The sequence below is a fragment of the Solanum pennellii genome, chromosome 7 (genome assembly GCF_001406875.1).
Source record: "Solanum pennellii chromosome 7, SPENNV200".
NCBI lineage: Eukaryota > Viridiplantae > Streptophyta > Magnoliopsida > Solanales > Solanaceae > Solanum > Solanum pennellii.
The window spans coordinates 64396261-64414101 of NC_028643.1; the positions used below are offsets into that span (position 1 = coordinate 64396261).

The following is a 17841-nucleotide window of genomic DNA, read 5'->3' on the forward strand; positions in this document are numbered from 1 at the left end:
AAATTTTCACGCATTAGAATTAAAAATAAACACAAAAATGTTAATACAAGATAAATACGAAAAAAAACTTTAATTAAAGACACAAAAAATAAAACAAAATAAAAGAAGAAAAATGTTAGTAGACCAAAGAAGAAAAAATGATGTCGTTAGTAAATTTTAAGTTAAGCTAAATAATAAAAAAAAATAAAGTTTAATTAAAGATATATATATATATATATATATAAAATAATGATGACATAAAAATATATGAAAGAGTTAAGTAGAATACTTATTTTCCTCCTAATTTAATACTAATTTACTAAATAGATTGATTTTTTCTCTAAATAAATCTTCTTACATATTATGAATTTTTGTTCTCAATATAAAAGAAATCAAGATTCTTTCAAAAAGGCTGTACTTTGAAGACATTTTTTTGTTACATAATCTTTTTCTTTTCACCAATATCTATAGAAGGTTTATGAGATATCCTTTCTTTCTTTTTTCTTAAAAAAATCACAAGGTCTAGAATTTCGCTGGACATCTGATATCCGTATATTCATCATCATCATTCTCTTTAGAAGTTTTATCATCACCAATATCTTTTGATCATGAGATACTCTCTTTCCCCTTTTCAAGAAATTTGATATCCGTATATTCATCACCACCAATATCTTTAGAAGTTTTATCATAACCAATATCTTTAGATCATGAGATACTCTCTCTTTCCCTTTTCAAGAAATTTAATATCCGTATATTCATCACCATTAATATCTTTAGAAGTTTTATCATCACCAATATATTAGATATTGAGATACTCTCTCTTTCCCTTTTCTTGAAAAAATTAAAAGGCCTAAAAATTTGTTGGACATCTCAATATCAAAATTCGATACCTATATATTCATCATTAGAAGAAGAAGAAGAGAGAAAGTGAAGATTTCCACTATTGTTGATTATGATAGTCAATTTTTTACTTTAATTTATAGGCTAAATAATTAGAACTGTTATGAAAAATAAAAAGGATTTTATCTTTTCATCTTCCATTTACTTAAATGTGTATTAGTATGATGGAAGTTTTAAAGGAGCATGATGTAATGCATTAAATATTTTTTTCAGTTTTTTTTTTAAAAAAAAATTACAAATAAAAATAAAATGTCAAAAAAATGAAATAAAACATAAATAGAAATGCTGGCCATTGAGAGGTACCACATCACATTTTTTATATCCAGCTTTATATACAGAGAGAGATTGGTAAGAGTAGTATGTGATAAAATTGTTGATTGAATGAGAAAGATGGAAAGAAATTGTTATTTCAACTTACAGTGCTAATATGTACTTATACAATTCCATTGTAACTAACTAACAGAAAATGTAACTAATAACTAATGAACCAATAGGATATTGACAGCTGGATAACAATAATAACTAACTACTACTTTAACTCTTAACAACACTCTTATCATATTCTTCAATACCCCCCTTCAAGCTAGGTGATATGAAGATGTTCTTCATGCCTAGCTTGGATACAAGATATTCATGTTGCAAACGACCAAGACCTTTAGTTAACACATCAGCAAGTTGCTCTGTAGTGGCCAAATGCTGAATGAAGACAATACCTCTTTGTATCTTCTCCCTAACAAAATGGCAATCAATGTCAATGTGTTTGGTCCTTTCATGGAAGACCAGAATGGATGCAATCTGAATGGCAGCAGTACTATCACTATGTATAACAACAGGTAAAGCAAGAGGTATATCTAATTCACGAAAAAGACCAATTATCCATGTAACTTCAGCAACAGTGGAGGCCATGCTTCTATATTCTGCTTCTGCAGAACTCCTACAGACAGTAGATTGCTTTTTTTGACTTCCAAGAAAGTAAAGAGTCCCCAAATTTTACCATATACCCGGTAATGGACTTCCTAGTATCAAGACATGATCCCCAATCAGCATCACAATATGCTTGCAAAGAATCAGAAGATTGTGCAGCCAACAATATGCCTGAACCTGGATTCTGTTTGATGTATCTTACAACTCTAACAGCAGCATCCATATGAGACCTCTTTGGTGCATTCATAAACTGACTTAAGCTTTGAACAGCATAAGACAAGTCAGGTCTAGTAATGGTTAAGTAAATCAACCTACCAACAAGTCTTTGATATGCACCAATATCTGATAATAGTGGATCAGATGAAGAACTGTATGTTTATCAAAAACTATAGTAGTTAATTTGATATTCGTTTCAACAGGTGTGGCAATAGGTTTAGACCCACCTAAGCCTAAATCAGAAATTATCTCCAATGCATACTTCCTCTGGTGCATAAGAATCCCTTTAGTGTTTCTGGCAAATTCTATTCCTAGAAAATATCTCAAAGTTCCAAGGTCTTTTATTTTGAAGTTGTCCTTTAGAACTTTTTTAGTTTCATTAATCAACTTCAAGCTACTACCAGTTACCAACAAATCATCAACATAAATCAATACAATCACAATGCCTTCATCTGACCTTTTAATCAACAAAGAATAATCCATATGACTTTGCTGAAAACCAGCAGCTAATAGAGCCTGAGTTAATTTCACATTCCATTGTCTCGAAGCTTGCTTAAGTCCATATAATGACTTAAGTAGCTTGCATACAGGTTGAACCCCATCATATCTATGAGTGTAACCTGGAGGCAATTGCATATACACTTCCTCCACTAAATCACCTTGCAAGAATGCATTATAGACATCCATTTGTTGAACATCCCACCCCTTAGTAGCAGCAAGAGTCAGCACTGTCCTTACAGTGACCATTTTAACAACTGGAGAAAAAGTCTCCTGATAATCTAATCCTTCCTGCTGACTATAACCTTTGGCCACTAATCTAGCTTTGAATCTTTCAACTTCACCAGTTGCTTTGTACTTGATTTTATACACCCACTTGCAGCCTATAGCCTTCTTACCAATAGGTAGAGATACTATCTCCCAAGTCTTATTATCTTCCAAAGCTTGTATTTCTTCCTTCATAGCTGTCACCCATCTATTGTCCTTGACAGCTTGATGATAAAAATGAGGTTCAATGTTAACTGAAAGATTAGCAATACAACATTGATATGAAGGAGACAAGCAACTGTAATCAATACTATCTCCAAGAGAATACAGACAATTAGACTTTGATCTAGACTTAGTTGAAGTCACAAAATCCTTTTGCCAAAGTGGAGGTCTGGAAGTTCTAGTGGACTGTCTTTTTTCTATAGTGGTACTCATAGTTGGTTCCTGAACAACTGAAGATGGATTCATATTTGACTCCTCAAGAGTATGATCAACAGAGTGTCTAGTGGTACTATCAGTATCATCATGCATGCAAACATGATCATCATCCTGACATTCAAAACTGGAACTGAAACTTGAATTTCATCATCAGATACAATTGTCTGCATATCTGTATTAGTATGAATCTGAAAAGGAAATATGGATTCTGTAAAAACAACATCCCTGCTGATAAGCAAAACTTTATTTTCAAGATCATTAAAGTTTGTATCCCTTTTGTGTAGTGCCATAACCCATAAAAACTTATCTAATAGCTCTAGGTCCAAACTTGTCTGTCCTCAACAGTTTGGTAGCATGACATAAACAACCTATTATTCTCATGTAAGACAGGTCTGGTGATTTGCTGAACATCATCTCAAAAGGTGACTTATTATCCAACACAGTGGATGGAATTCTATTAATAATATGCACTGCAGCTACAACACACTCCCCCCAAAACTTAATTGGAATGTGACCTTGAAATCTGATAGCTCTAGCTGTCTCCATGATGTGTCTATGCTTTCTTTCCACTACACCATTTTGTTGAGGTGTATGTGGACAAGAACTCTGATGAATGATACCTTTAGAATGAAACAACTCACTCACTTGAGCATTGAAGAACTCTCCCCCATTATCTGATCGAAATGTTTTAACCTGGACACTATACTGAGTTTGAACCATGGCAAGAAATTGCTTCAATATAGTAGAAACATCAGATTTAAGATGCATGAGATATATCCAAGTCCATCTAGAATAGTCATCAACCAATGTAAGAAAAAACATCATCTTATTGTGTGTTGCAACTTTGTAGGGTCCCCATACATCCATATGAACTAAATCAAAACATTTTGAACTTCTAGTGTTACTAATCGAGAATGGTAATCGAACTTGTCTAGCCAATGGACAAATATTACAACGTTGTAACTGAAACTTCCTTTTATTAGCAAACATATCTATCTTTCTAATAACATTCACAGGGATGTGACCTAATCTTTTATGCCAAACTTCACCCTCATCAGAATCTTGGACAGTTGTAGTAGCAACACTCTTACGATGTTGTTCAGTGTTTATCAGTTGAGGAGACTTCAAAATGTATAAACCACCATCCTCTTTACCAATCTCCTTCACTCTCCCAGTGAGAAGATCCTGAAGAAGGAAGAAATCAGGATAAAATATAGCACAACAATTCAATTGTCTAGTTAGTTTAGCCACTGAAAGAAGGTTGAAGTTAAAATCTGGCACACATAAAACATTTTTGACTATATCACCTCCTTGTAGTTTAGAACAACCTGAATGTGTGACTCGAGATGAATCACCATTTGGAAGTTGAACACGTCCTGAACTCATCACTGTTGATTCATGAGTCAAGACATTCTTAGTTCCCACCATATGATCAGTTGCTCCACTATCAACAATCCAATCAAAACTAGAGGAATTAAACTTAGAGTTTCCTGCAAAGTTACCTGCTGCATTGGCATTGATGTTTGTAGATGTTGCATTTCCTTCATGAATCAATGGTTTGTTCAACATCTGAAAAACTTGCTTATACTGATCAGGTGTAAACTGTGGCACTGAACCAGCTCCAAAACCTGAACCATATTGTTGTTGTGACTGTTGTGTTGAAGGAACAAAACAATTGTTATCATTTGAACTCCCCAGAAATCCACAATCTGTTGCCACATTGTTAGCTAATCTTTTCCCTTTATAATTGATAGGATAACCTATTGATTGGAAACAAACATCCTTTAAATGCCCATGCTTATGACAATGAGTACAATATTTCAGCTTGTTGCAATCAGCTCTACTGTGACCCTTCATTTCACAATGATCACAATACAAATATCCACTCCTTTGTGGTTTATGAGGTTTCATATTTCCTTGACTTCGATAACCTTGACTCCCATTACTTCCAGAACCATTACTTCCAGAACCATTGCCTCCAGATCTACTGGAAAATAATGCAGTAGAATCTAATTGTCCACCCAAAGTTTAGTGATCTCCACATAACTCCCTTTGGCTTTCATCTTGAATTATCATAGCATAACATTGATTAACAGAAGGTGGAACACTCATCATAAGAATTTGACTCCTAGCATGACTATAATTGTCATTCAAACCCATTAAAAATTGCAAAAGCTTTTGTCTAAGCATACTATCAATATACTCTTTAGATCTATCACAATTACAAGAAGGAGGTGGAACAATTGAGTCGAATTCATCCCATAGATCCTTTAACTTTGAGTAATAAGCTGATACAAGGGAAGTACCTTGAGTATGTGTGACAATCGATTTGTGCAGATGAAAAATTCTGGACATATTCACCTTATCAAAACGTTCCTTCAAATCACTCCAAACTAGAGCTGCATTAGAACGAAATAAGATTCCACTCACCAAATCCTTGCTCACATTACTCATCAGCCATGAAAGCACCATAGCATTACATCGATCCCACTGTTTCTTCTCAGAATCAACTGTATAATTTCACGTTTGATGCTTCCATCAACAAATCCCAGTTTATTCTTAGTGAACAGATTTAATTCCATTGCTTTGCTCCATAAAGTATAATTCTCCATACCTGTGAGTTGAATTCCAACTTGAACAGCTCCTGGTACATCAGAAGATGACAAGAACAGAGGATGACCATGGTCAATTTTGTTCGCCATTGATGCCTCCTCAGATCTGCAAATTCAGCTATCAATCGAAGCTAAATAATCACCAGGAATCGCATTCCATGCTCTGATACCATGACAAAATTATTGATTGAATGAGAAAGATGGAAAGAAATTGTTATTTCAACTTACAGTGCTAATATGTACTTATACAATTCCATTGTAACTAACTAACAGAAAAATGTAACTAATAACTAATGAACCAATAGGATATTGACAGCTGGATAACAATAATAACTAACTACTACTTAACTCTTAACAACACTCTTATCATATTCTTCAATAGTATGTAGAAAGTGACGAAGATTGTGAAAACAATGTGAAACCCTTCTAGAGAATGGGTGAACTGAAAAATGACGACGAGCTTGTAAATCGTCAATCGTAAGTATTAACGGATAATAATTTTGATTTTTAAGATTTTTTTTACCTACAACATCGATTTCCACATGTTAATAACTCCTCAGAATTCAAATTGAATAAGTATTTAATTCTTATTTAATGTCAAACATGAATTTGTATACATTGAGGTAAACTTTGTAACAATCTCATGTGTACGTCTTCAAACTAAATGTATACGCAGTTGATATTATGTATATGAATGTAGTTGAAAGTATGCATACAAACTTAATTTAATTTATCGAAATATTTTCGAAAGATAATATATCTATACACATGAATAGTGCAAATTATACTTGTGTATACTAATAATGTATAATGTATACAACCAAAAAAGAAGTAATGTATATATTATAGCGCCAATGTTTGTATACTTGATTAAATGTATACTTAATCGCATGTACATATTTAATTGAATACATATTTGTCTGTAGTCGATATCAACATTCACCACATACTAAATGTATATATTAACATATCTTGGGCGGCTAATACCAAGTATATATTATGCAAGTGGATACACAAACAAAATATGAAAATAAATTGTGTATATATATATTATAATGCAAACATATATTTGTGGATACACAAACAAAATCTCCTTTGAAAGAAGAATAGTCATAATTAAGTACTTTCACTAATTTAAAGGATAATTCTAAATAAACATTTACTAGTTTTAGGGAAAAAACGATTGAAAGTTAGAAGAGAGATGGTAGAAAGCATTTTTTATATTTTAAAGAAAAATAATTTGAAGCGAGATGGGTGTGAATAGGAATTTCCTTCCCATTTTTTGTGCAAAATACACGACTATTAAATACCAATTCCTTTTAGGTTTTTATTTGCTAAATATTTATTTGGCTAAAAATATGTCAATTTAATCTAAGAATTGAATATATGTGCCAATTATTTCTTAAACCTATCTCAATAAGTCTACCTCCAAATTAATCCTACAATGCGATTCAAATTTAATAGAAACTCCAATTTCATCGTCTTATTACTACATAAGGATTACTGCAACTAAGCAATTAACCTTAGTAAAATCAAAACTCCCTACAAGATAGGGCACCTACAATAGCCACACATTTGAAATAAAGGGCCACCCCTTCTTGTTGTTGTTGTTGTTTTTGTCAGAAGACTTTCAGATTCCCCTTTTTAGTTGTCAAATGTCTCTTAGTGGCTGAATAGAAATGTCTTTTTGTGCCATCCAAATTGTATTTTGTCCATCTTCTAATGGACCACACCACCCAACCATATCTAAAGATATTTTTCTCTCAAATCCTTGAATGAACGATCCTTCTTCTTTCACTATACTTTCTTGTAAAGTAGATATTTTTCCCCCCCTCAAACAAATGTAATTCTCGACAAAAATAAAAATCAATTGCTTCTAACACACTCTAAAAAGTTATCATACTGTATCGATGTTTCATGTATAGAGAATACAATATTTGTCTTTTAGAATCATGTAGCACAAACCAATAATTAAATCAATGATTCGATAATAGAATGTTAAAAACATAAATTTTAGAAAATCATTGTTATCTTTTGGCCATTGAAAGGGAACCATGCATGGTTGACGGGCATCCCATCTCCAACTGAGACCACTCAACCGCTTTCATCTACTTGAAAATTCGCGTAAAAGTTAATTCAACTTTCAAACAAGACTTGTAATTAGTTCTCTTCTTTTTTGCCCCCAACAACAAAGCAACTTATGGATGGGGCACTTTTGGGGACTAAACCCGCTTTCAATTACTCAGTGTGCCAACTCTTCGCACATATATAATTAAGAGTCATTGAAAATTGACTAAAACATCATAAGCAGAGACTAGCCGAGCTAATGATAGAGTCAAAAGAACACTTTCAAAATTAGACTTGATATTAACACCAATTTGTCAGTCGCTTTGGATCTGCCACTCAATTGACTACGTACTTTATACTTTATAATGTATACATAAAATAAAACAGTGGACTACAGCAAGCGAATTCCTTCTTTTAAATTTTAAGACAAATAAAAATATTAGTCAAAATTTAAAACATCAATATAATTTTCACCCAAATACTTAATTTCCAAAAGTAATTGGGATATTTTTGTTTAGCTATTGGAATAATATCCAACAAAATCTCAAAAAAGAGATCTCTTGTATTCTTGTTTGCCAAAAAAAAAAATATCGTAAACTCACATGCAATTCACAGCCCAAAATATGTCGTTTCCTTCATACCCTAAAATCATGCACGTGAAACCCCTCTGCATGCCTTATCTCTAACAACCAATCAGAATAAAGCAAAAATAACATCCATGCAAACTCAACCCCTATAAAAACCCTATCAAGATAACACCCAATGCAACTCCTCATCAACAACAACCCCCAAAATATTTATTTTCTAAAAAAAATGTATTTTCAAGCCTTGTTCATCTTCTCTCTTGTCATCATCTCCTCCTCTCAAGCCGCGGTCCTCGATTTCTGTGTTGGTGACTTGTCCTTACCCGATGGTCCCGGTGGCTATGCTTGCAAGAAACCATCAAAAGTAACTTCTGATGACTTTGTGTTCTCAGGGTTAGCTGCCACAGGAAAGATAATCCCTCTCATTAAAGCGGCGGTGACTCCTGCTTTTGCTCCTCAATTTCCAGGTGTCAATGGGCTTGGAATCTCAATGGCTAGGCTTGATTTAGCTATAGGTGGTGTTATCCCAATGCACACACACCCCGGAGCATCGGAGGTGCTTTATGTTGTCCAAGGAGAAATATGCGCGGGATTTATTTCTTCCTCGGACAACAAAGTGTTTTTTAAAACCCTAAAACAAGGAGATATTATGGTATTTCCACAAGGGTTATTGCATTTTCAGATTAATTCAGGGAAAACTTCAGCTTTGGCTATTATTTCTTTCAGTAGCCCAACACCAGGGCTTCAAATTACTGATTTTGCTTTGTTTGCTAATGATTTGCCTACTGAACTTGTCGCAGCCACCACATTCCTTGATGCTGCTTTAATCAAGAAGTTGAAGGGTGTTCTTGGAGGAACCAACTAATTAATTAATTATCTTGTAATTTGCTTTGTTAATTCGAATAATTGTTTCAACAAATTATCCATTATTATGTCTTAATTATTTCTTTAGGTTTATTTTATTTTTGAAAATTTCATGTATTTCATGTCTTGTTATGAAGTGTCAATTATTTTCAGAGTTGAATCTGGCCTTTGGATTCTACTTCTTTTTGTCATTTGTATTGCAAGGTAAAAAATTCAGTTAATGTAATTTCATTTCTTTAGCTAGTGGCAAAGTAAGTGCATGTAAAATCACTTTGTATTTTTCTTTTATTACAAGGGAAACCCGCAGTTACTATCCTTTGGGTGCACACAGGGTAAAATCTCTACTCCTATGCAATAGCTAACCCATACTAGGCAAGTCTGGTGCGACGAGCTCAACCCAGAAGGCAAAATCCTTGCTTTCGCTGGCAAAGGGTTTCAAACTTGAGACCTCCAACATGGAAGTACTAAGCTCAAACCACCGAGCCACCCCGAAAGATTAAATCACTAGTATGAAAAGCATTAAGCGGGGTAGCTGATAAAAATGGACCATTGATATACTTTTCGAGAGTCAAATAAAAATTTAAGTCTTATACTTTTCGAGAGTCAAATAAAAATTTAAATTTTATCTATTTAAAATGTTTGAATCTCAAAATTTGAAAAAGGTAATATAAATTGAAACAGTGGAGCTGAGCCGGTAACTAATTAACCCACTATATTACATTATAGCAATTGCACGTAATAGTGTTAATTTTACTTTTTAAAAAATAAAAACTTTGTAGGTAGAGAATCACGTGTATAACTTAATTTTTTTTTTTAATTTGTACTTTTAAAAACGTTAAAACCCAATAGTGTGCTGTCGGATTTTTAAGTTCGTACAAAACTACTTCATATGATAATTATTAGTATAAACTAAGAACAGCAGAAATACTTTAGCAAAAAACATGTACTGTTGTCAAGTGGTAGAAATAATGGGTTCGAATATCAAGTTGCTACGTTTTGAAAATATTTCAAATACCAACTGATGTCTCTCTATTTTAATTAAAGAAAATTAAAATAATTTAATCGATGTTTTTCTAATATCACAAAATTAAAAGATATTTTAATACATTTTAGATATTTTTAATCCAAGATCATAAAATTTAAAAAAATTTCTATTTTTTAAAAGTCTTTTAATTTAAGATCACAAGCTTTAAATGGTACATACAAATATGGGGTTGAAGGACTAAAAGTGAGCAATGTTGATGGTGCCAAATTGAAAATTGGGGGCAAGTTATTCAACCAAAAGATAATACTCCCTGTTTCAATTTATTTGTGGGTTGTGACTTGATTTCATAAAAATTAAAAAAATCTTTAATTTTGCGTTGTTAAGTATGTCATTTAAATTAATAAATCTTCTAAACATTAAATCTATAAAATATTCCACCTGCATGAGTTAACTAATATATTTTCAAGAGTTTCGCAATTGCACATAAAACTTCTCAAGGAAACATTAATATTCATTACTAAGACACAAAAAATAGAAGATAGATGACGAATATATTGGGCTAAGTCATTTGAAAGTAACTTAATGAGGTTTTGACCAAATTAAGTCATTATATAAAGTAATTCACCAAAATAATATGTTTTTTTTAAAATTTTATAAAACTAGTATAAACGTATTTCACAGTAACGTTTTAGGATATATTTTATTTTTTAAAAGCTGACAACGTTAGATTGATATACATTACACACAGTAATGTTTTACTCCTAATACGTTACTCATAATAATATTTTACTCCTAAAACGTTACTCATAGTAATATTTTACTCCTAAAAACGTTACTCACAGTAACGTTTTACTCCTAAAACGTTACTCATAGTAATATTTTACTCCTAAAATGTTACTTACAGTAACATATATCAACCTAACACTGTTAGTTTTTTAAAAAACAAAATATACCCTAAAACGTTACTGTGAAATATGTTTATACTAATTTTGTAAAATTTTAGAAAAATATATTATTTTGGTAAGTTGCTTTATATAATAGTTTAATTTGGTCAAAAATTATTTACTCTAGGTCAAATTATACTATTATTTCAAAAAGAAAAATTAAACAATTATATATATAAATGAAGTTATATATGCAATTTTTTAAAATCAAGTTCCAGTAGAAGATTTCACTTCCATACCTAACAAATTAAAGGTAAAAGGTAATTTGAGAAGCTATCTAAAACATTATCTTAATTAATAAATGTGTGGCAGAAAATAGTTTATGGCTCTAGCATATACAACTCGTTTGTTTCTTGCGGAAACTAGGATATTCTCTTTCTTATTATTAGCTAGGCTAGTAGTTAGTCTCTTTTTTTTTTTTTTTCCGCTTGGCAATCGGTGTTCGGAGCTCATATTAGAGTTTAAATTTCAATCGCACACGACAGATGCTATTTTGGGTGACACTTCCAATAAAATTTTCTTCATATTCAGAATTTAAATTTGAGATCTCTAATTAAGAATAGAGTAATTCCATCACTACACCACTACTCATTTTGATAGTAATTAATTTTGATCCAATCCGACTCAATAAAAAGTGACCCAAACCGGATTTGGTGCCATGTCTGGTCAACTTAAGGGGCCTGGCATGGTTTAAGTGTTGGGCTTGGGAGGGGAAAATGGTGGTCAGCTGAGCTTATCTGCTAATTAATGACCAAGTTGTTTTTTTTTTACATAAACTTATGAAAAGACATTTTTAATAGTAACTATTTTTGGCATAAATTATAGATGGAAAGATCTAAAATTTAAAATCTTATACCAATTTGTGAAGAATCAAATATGAGATGATTAGCATACGAAAATGAACGTCTTTATTTGATAATTTTGTAAATAACAGTTCAGAAAGAAATTCCAAACATAAATTGATAACATTACATATTAAAAAGTAAAAACCTAAATCAAAAATGTTTTTTCTAATTTCATAAACTTAAGAAACTAGAAACTCCATTAAAGTTAATGACACGATCCAAAAATATACATGATGACACTTAATTATTTCCATCAAGACAAGTCATCAGCATCAATCCAACGGAATGAAAAAAATGCGAAAAGTAAAACAAGATTAACATAAGAGCAGAAAACTTATTTATTCTAATATAACCCTAAAATCTGTACTTGGGACCTACACAAGTGCAGAAGCAAGGAGTGAGTATCACGGTACTCAACAAGCAACCGAATAAACAAGACAAAACTAGCTAGAAAACGAGTGCTTCATTCATTCCAATTGAACCTCCTCAAACTAGATAGGAATCAACTCAACCTAACAGTTTCACATTATACAGTTCTCGAGGCTTAACAATCAAAATCCAATAGTCACAGTTCAAGAATCAACACATATCAAGTATGACAATCACAAGTGTCAAGTAAATCAATCACAATTATCAAGTAGATCAATCACAAGTGTCAAAATGCAACAACTCACAATGGTCAAACTCTCACCAGAATCATTACCCTTCAACTTTATATCATATGATCTCTTGTTGAAATCATTTTCCTTCGACATAATATCACTAGTTGTAGCCATTTTTCTTCAGCTTTATGTCACATCACTAGCTGGAATCATTTCACTTCGACATAATATCACTAGTTTTAACCATTTTTCTTCGACTTTATGTCACATCACTAGTCAGGCCCATTTTTCTAAATATCATATCACTTGTCGGCACCATATTTCTTCGACATATTCATCATATGTCTCATCACTCCAACAATCAATGCAAGTAAGAAATTTCACACCATAAGGAAGAGACGACAATTCATGCAATTCAAATTCACAATAATCTCAACAAAGCATTTCATCAATCAACATAACAAGGTTTGCAACAAGGCAATTCACAAAGCATTATAATCAACACGTTGTCTTTTCCATTAATCTCCTTTTTATTAATTAAGGTTAATCAAGTAGAATAATGAACTAATCACCTCATTTTCATTACTCCCCCAACACATACAATGAAGGAAAATACAAGATTCTACTAATTTTATAAGATTTAGGAGATCACTTGTCTCAATTCAATAAAAAAAGATAATCCGAGACTTAAATCCTCCCCTTACGAACAATCTTCAAAGTCACACAATCTAATTCAATCAAGTAATCACAATAAGATTTACAAAAAATAACAACATCCAATTCATACACTTTGGAAAATGGATCAATCAACTCAAGAACTCACTTCTGAAAATGAGGTTTGAACCTAAAAATTAATTGTTGACGATTTACCAAGGTACTTCGAACTCATCGGTGGAAACCATTTTGAAAAAAGAGTTAAAATCAATTCACAATCACCATTTTAGTTTAGAGATCAAGTTCTTGAAAAATCTTGTCTTTTGCTGATCAAAATCTCAAATTTTGATGTTAAAAATCATAAATCATCAAAGAAAATTGAAGTTTTAGGGTAAAAAAGCTTACCCAAATGATTTTAACACAAGAAATCTCTTCAAAATCGCCTCCGAGTGGCTTACAAAGCTTAAGATGGGGGAAATGGGGTAAAATCCTGAAAATGACAAGTTTAAAACCCTCTCTAAAGTCGCTTAAGTGAGCCACATAAAAGTTTTGGGCTTTGCTTTTGCGACCGTCGCGATCGCGAACCTTGCCCACTAGTCAAGCCATCACTTTCGCGAAGGTCACGAAAATAGAGGACCCGTCGCGATCGCGAAGAACACATACTCAGGCACTACCAAACTCAACAAATATCATAACATTAAATGGACCCTCGAGATTCATTTAGAATTTGTTCACACAAATCATATATGAAAATTGACTAAACTCGACAGTCTGAACTCAATGGAATTGTCAAAATATGAATCTGAGGTCTCATTGAACCAAAATCTGTGAAAGTCACAAGAAATGAACATAACACCTAAAAAGATTAAATCAAGTTTGGGACCTCTCAAAATTCAATCAAGACCACCTAGGCCTAAAATCATCCCCTTAATTTAACAAAATTCTGATCCGAGCATCTGAACTTCAAAAGTTAACCAAAGTCAACTCAAAAGCTAAAATTTCTCAAATTTCCAACTTAGAACCTCAAATCCTCAAAAAGACTCTAAATTTGAAACTGACAATTCTCTTAGATCTATTTTCACATTTTTGGACTTGATGAATCGACAAATATTCTAGAAAATGTAGTTCTGAAAATAGGTACATAAAAAAACATTCTAGAATATAGAGGTAAAACCCTTAGCTAGATTATTTCATAACCACTTATAATTAAAGGTGGTTCATTTTAGTTGTAACCTACCAAGTGAGTGACTAAGAGGGTGTTTGAAATGACATAAAAATTGGTCAAATCTACTTTTAAGTTAGTTTTTAGCTTTTGAAATTGCTTGACAAATATAAAAATAACTTAATATAAGTAAAAAAAATTACTCTAAATAAGTTAGGAAGTGTTTGGCAAGGTGAAAAATGACTTAAAATAAGTTTAAAATGACTTAAAATAAGTCAAAAATTAAAAATAGTTCTCGCCCTACTGTTATTTTTTGAGTTAAAAATCTTATCTATTTTACTTTTTATTTTTAACTCAAAAGCTACTTTTTAAGTCAATTCAAACAGGCTTTAAAAGAAAAATATTACTGAAACAAACAACAAATGTATTTAAAATTGTAATGCCAAAGCGGATTCTTACTTTAATATAAAAAATTCAAACGGTGAGAAATCAATTGTCTCTGTCAACCAACAATATTCAACATGTATCTTTTCAAACAACATATACAAGGTATACTTAAACATATAAATAAGATATACAGGAATATGCGGATATAGTTTTTCTGACATTGTCTATATATGTTTTAAAATATATTCTAACATTCTTTTAAAAATTGTTGTAACATTTGAATTGAAAGAATAAAATTATTTAAACTATGTGACATATATTTCTCGTTCATGATATTTAAAATTCATTCAAACCAACACTATCATTAGAAACAATAAGGAAGATGTTTTTTTTTTTTTTTTTGTAAACGGGAGCCAAAAATGATATTTTTCTTGTAGAAGTGCTTGGAAGATCAATCACAAGAATGAAAAATAAATTAAACTCTTAGTAGCTCCAAGATTTGGCCTAACAAGCTTCTTTCCAAAAAGAAAAACTATGTGGAGTTGTGGAGAATTAACTTCCTTTGGACAACTTATCGAGAAGATTCAAGATTCATAATTCTTCTATATGTAACAATTAAGAATCTATTTTTATTTTAGAAAAATAAATCAGGTTGCTGGTTGTCTGACTAAGAGGGGTGTGTTATATTAAAATAAAAATAACACTCTACACACATTTAAGATGATAAATATCAAGTTATAAATAAACTTTTTGATAATAAACTACTTATAGCATATTATTATCAAGTTATAGCATATCAAGAAAAAATATATTCAAAAAAAATTCTCATTAATTATTTAAATAATAATTAATTTGTTTAAATAATTACATTTATTATTCAGTTACCTTTTTTAAACCAATCTATTTAATTAAATTAATTTTTTAAGTTACCTTTTTTAAACCAAACTATTTGATTACATTATTTTTTTTAAGTTACCTTTTTTAAACAAAACTCTTTAACTATTATTAATTAAATTAAACATTATATAGTTACCTTTTAAAAAACAACTACAAAATAATAGGAATTTTGTCATTCCATAATAACTACCAACCACTATCTAAACCAATACCAGTTTTTTTAAAAAACCGTCACACGCTATATTAAAAAAAAATTCATCTTCCCTAAATCTTCTTTAATTTCGCACGCCTAACATTATTCTTCACTAAAATTAGCTGTTTTGGTAAAAAATCTACAACACTTCACTCACAAATCTGTATAACGCCTAACATTCTTCTTCACCAAAATCTACTGTTTTGGTCAAAAATCTTCCACATTTGCACTCAAAAATCTGTATTATGGCGAAGAGAGGCAATGAAACCCCGCGTAAAAGTAGAAGGTTGAACGATTAAGCAAGATCTGAGGAATTTCATGCTCCATCTTTCAATATTTTGTCACAAACACAAACTCAATCTTCATCTGCAAAAGAGAAATCTAGAACAGAAAAATCAAAAATGGAAAAAAAAACAAAGAGCCAAAGGAAATCGAGAAGAAGAGAAAAGAAAAAGAAAAGCAAACCGTAGGTGAATCTGAGAAAGAGGCAAAAGAAAGAGGAAAGAAGAGGAAAGGAAAACAAATTTAATACTCATCAAATTCTGACTCTGATTTTTGTAAATGAGTTGATAATTTCAATTTTTTTACAGTGATTGTGGTCTATACACATCTCTCTTTGCCGAATACATGAGCAATGGTGTTTTTGATATATCTCATATTGATATCGATTCAAAATATCATCGTCAAAGATATGGTACATTACTTTGGTATTATGCAAAATCAAAGAATGATAAAGGCGCAATAAGTGAAAGTGAAGTTACGGGAACAGTTACTAGCAAGAAGGGTGGACCTCGAACTCATAAAGAACAAGTTATGGACACCACCAATTATCCTACTCCAAAATTCCGTAATAGGAAGTAGAAATTTTCATGGCACATTGTACATTTTTTTGAATGACATGTTTTTTTAACTTATGAACTATTTATGTAATTTCCTAGTTTTTTTATTATGAATACTGATTGTTTTATATAAATTATCAATGAATATTACTAATTATTAAATGTGTCTCACTTTGTATAAATTTTGAACGCAACAAGAAAATGTAGGAACACTGTATGAATCATGTATGAACATTTTTAAATGTGTATGATCTTTGTATAAATTGCACTTTTCAATATGTAATGTTAAATTTTTATATGCATAATGTATGAAAATTATATGAAATAGTACTGACATATGATTCAATATAACAATATGAATAAATATATAATTATACCTTAATAAATGTGTATGACTTTTGAATAAATTACTTATTCAATACGCATTAAATTTTATTTGTATGAATACTGTATACTTTCAAATACAAAACAGAAACAAATGTTACTTATATTACTGGTATGAATACTGTATGAAAATTGTATGAATTATATCATATTATACTTTGATATGTAGAACATAAACATACATTATTTTATATGCAAATATTGCTTGTATAAATGTATAAATTTTGTATATAGTCCTCATTCAATATGCAATAACTGTATGCATACTATATGAATATTATATGACTTATTAATGGTATATTATACTTTCATATACAAAACAGTAACAAATGTTAATATATGAACAGTTGTATGTACAATGTATGAACATTGTATGAAAAATAATATGATTCAATAAAAAAAAATAAAACATGTGTCTAACAATTTAAATACTCAAAAACACAGATGTAATTGTAGGAGATCATTGTTTTTGTACAGGATAATTTGAACATGTCTTCCTATTGTGTCCAGCTTGATGGCATCTACTGCATGTGCTTTTTGTCCTCTTGAATTTCACATCAGCGAACCCCTTCCAGCGTTCAAATTTGGGTCTTCCCGCTG

The 17841-nt window shown here is 31.1% G+C and overlaps 2 protein-coding genes across 2 annotated transcripts; one reads left to right on the forward strand and one right to left on the reverse strand.

Annotated features, from left to right (window-relative positions):
* Positions 1 to 4866: 4866 nt before the first annotated feature.
* LOC114078024 lies at positions 4867 to 6091 on the reverse strand. Its single transcript, XM_027918520.1, has 4 exons — positions 6063 to 6091; positions 5813 to 5940; positions 5584 to 5732; positions 4867 to 5490 (listed from the first exon to the last, which is right to left on the reverse strand). Exons 1-4 carry the CDS (start codon positions 6089 to 6091, stop codon positions 5251 to 5253), a joined length of 546 nt encoding a protein of 181 aa, XP_027774321.1. The 3' UTR covers positions 4867 to 5250.
* A 2554-nt stretch (positions 6092 to 8645) lies between these two features.
* Positions 8646 to 9600, forward strand: LOC107026134 (auxin-binding protein ABP19a-like). The gene has a single exon (XM_015226999.2). It carries the CDS (start codon positions 8664 to 8666, stop codon positions 9348 to 9350), a length of 687 nt encoding a protein of 228 aa, XP_015082485.2. The 5' UTR covers positions 8646 to 8663; the 3' UTR covers positions 9351 to 9600.
* The last annotated feature ends 8241 nt before the right edge of the window (positions 9601 to 17841 follow it).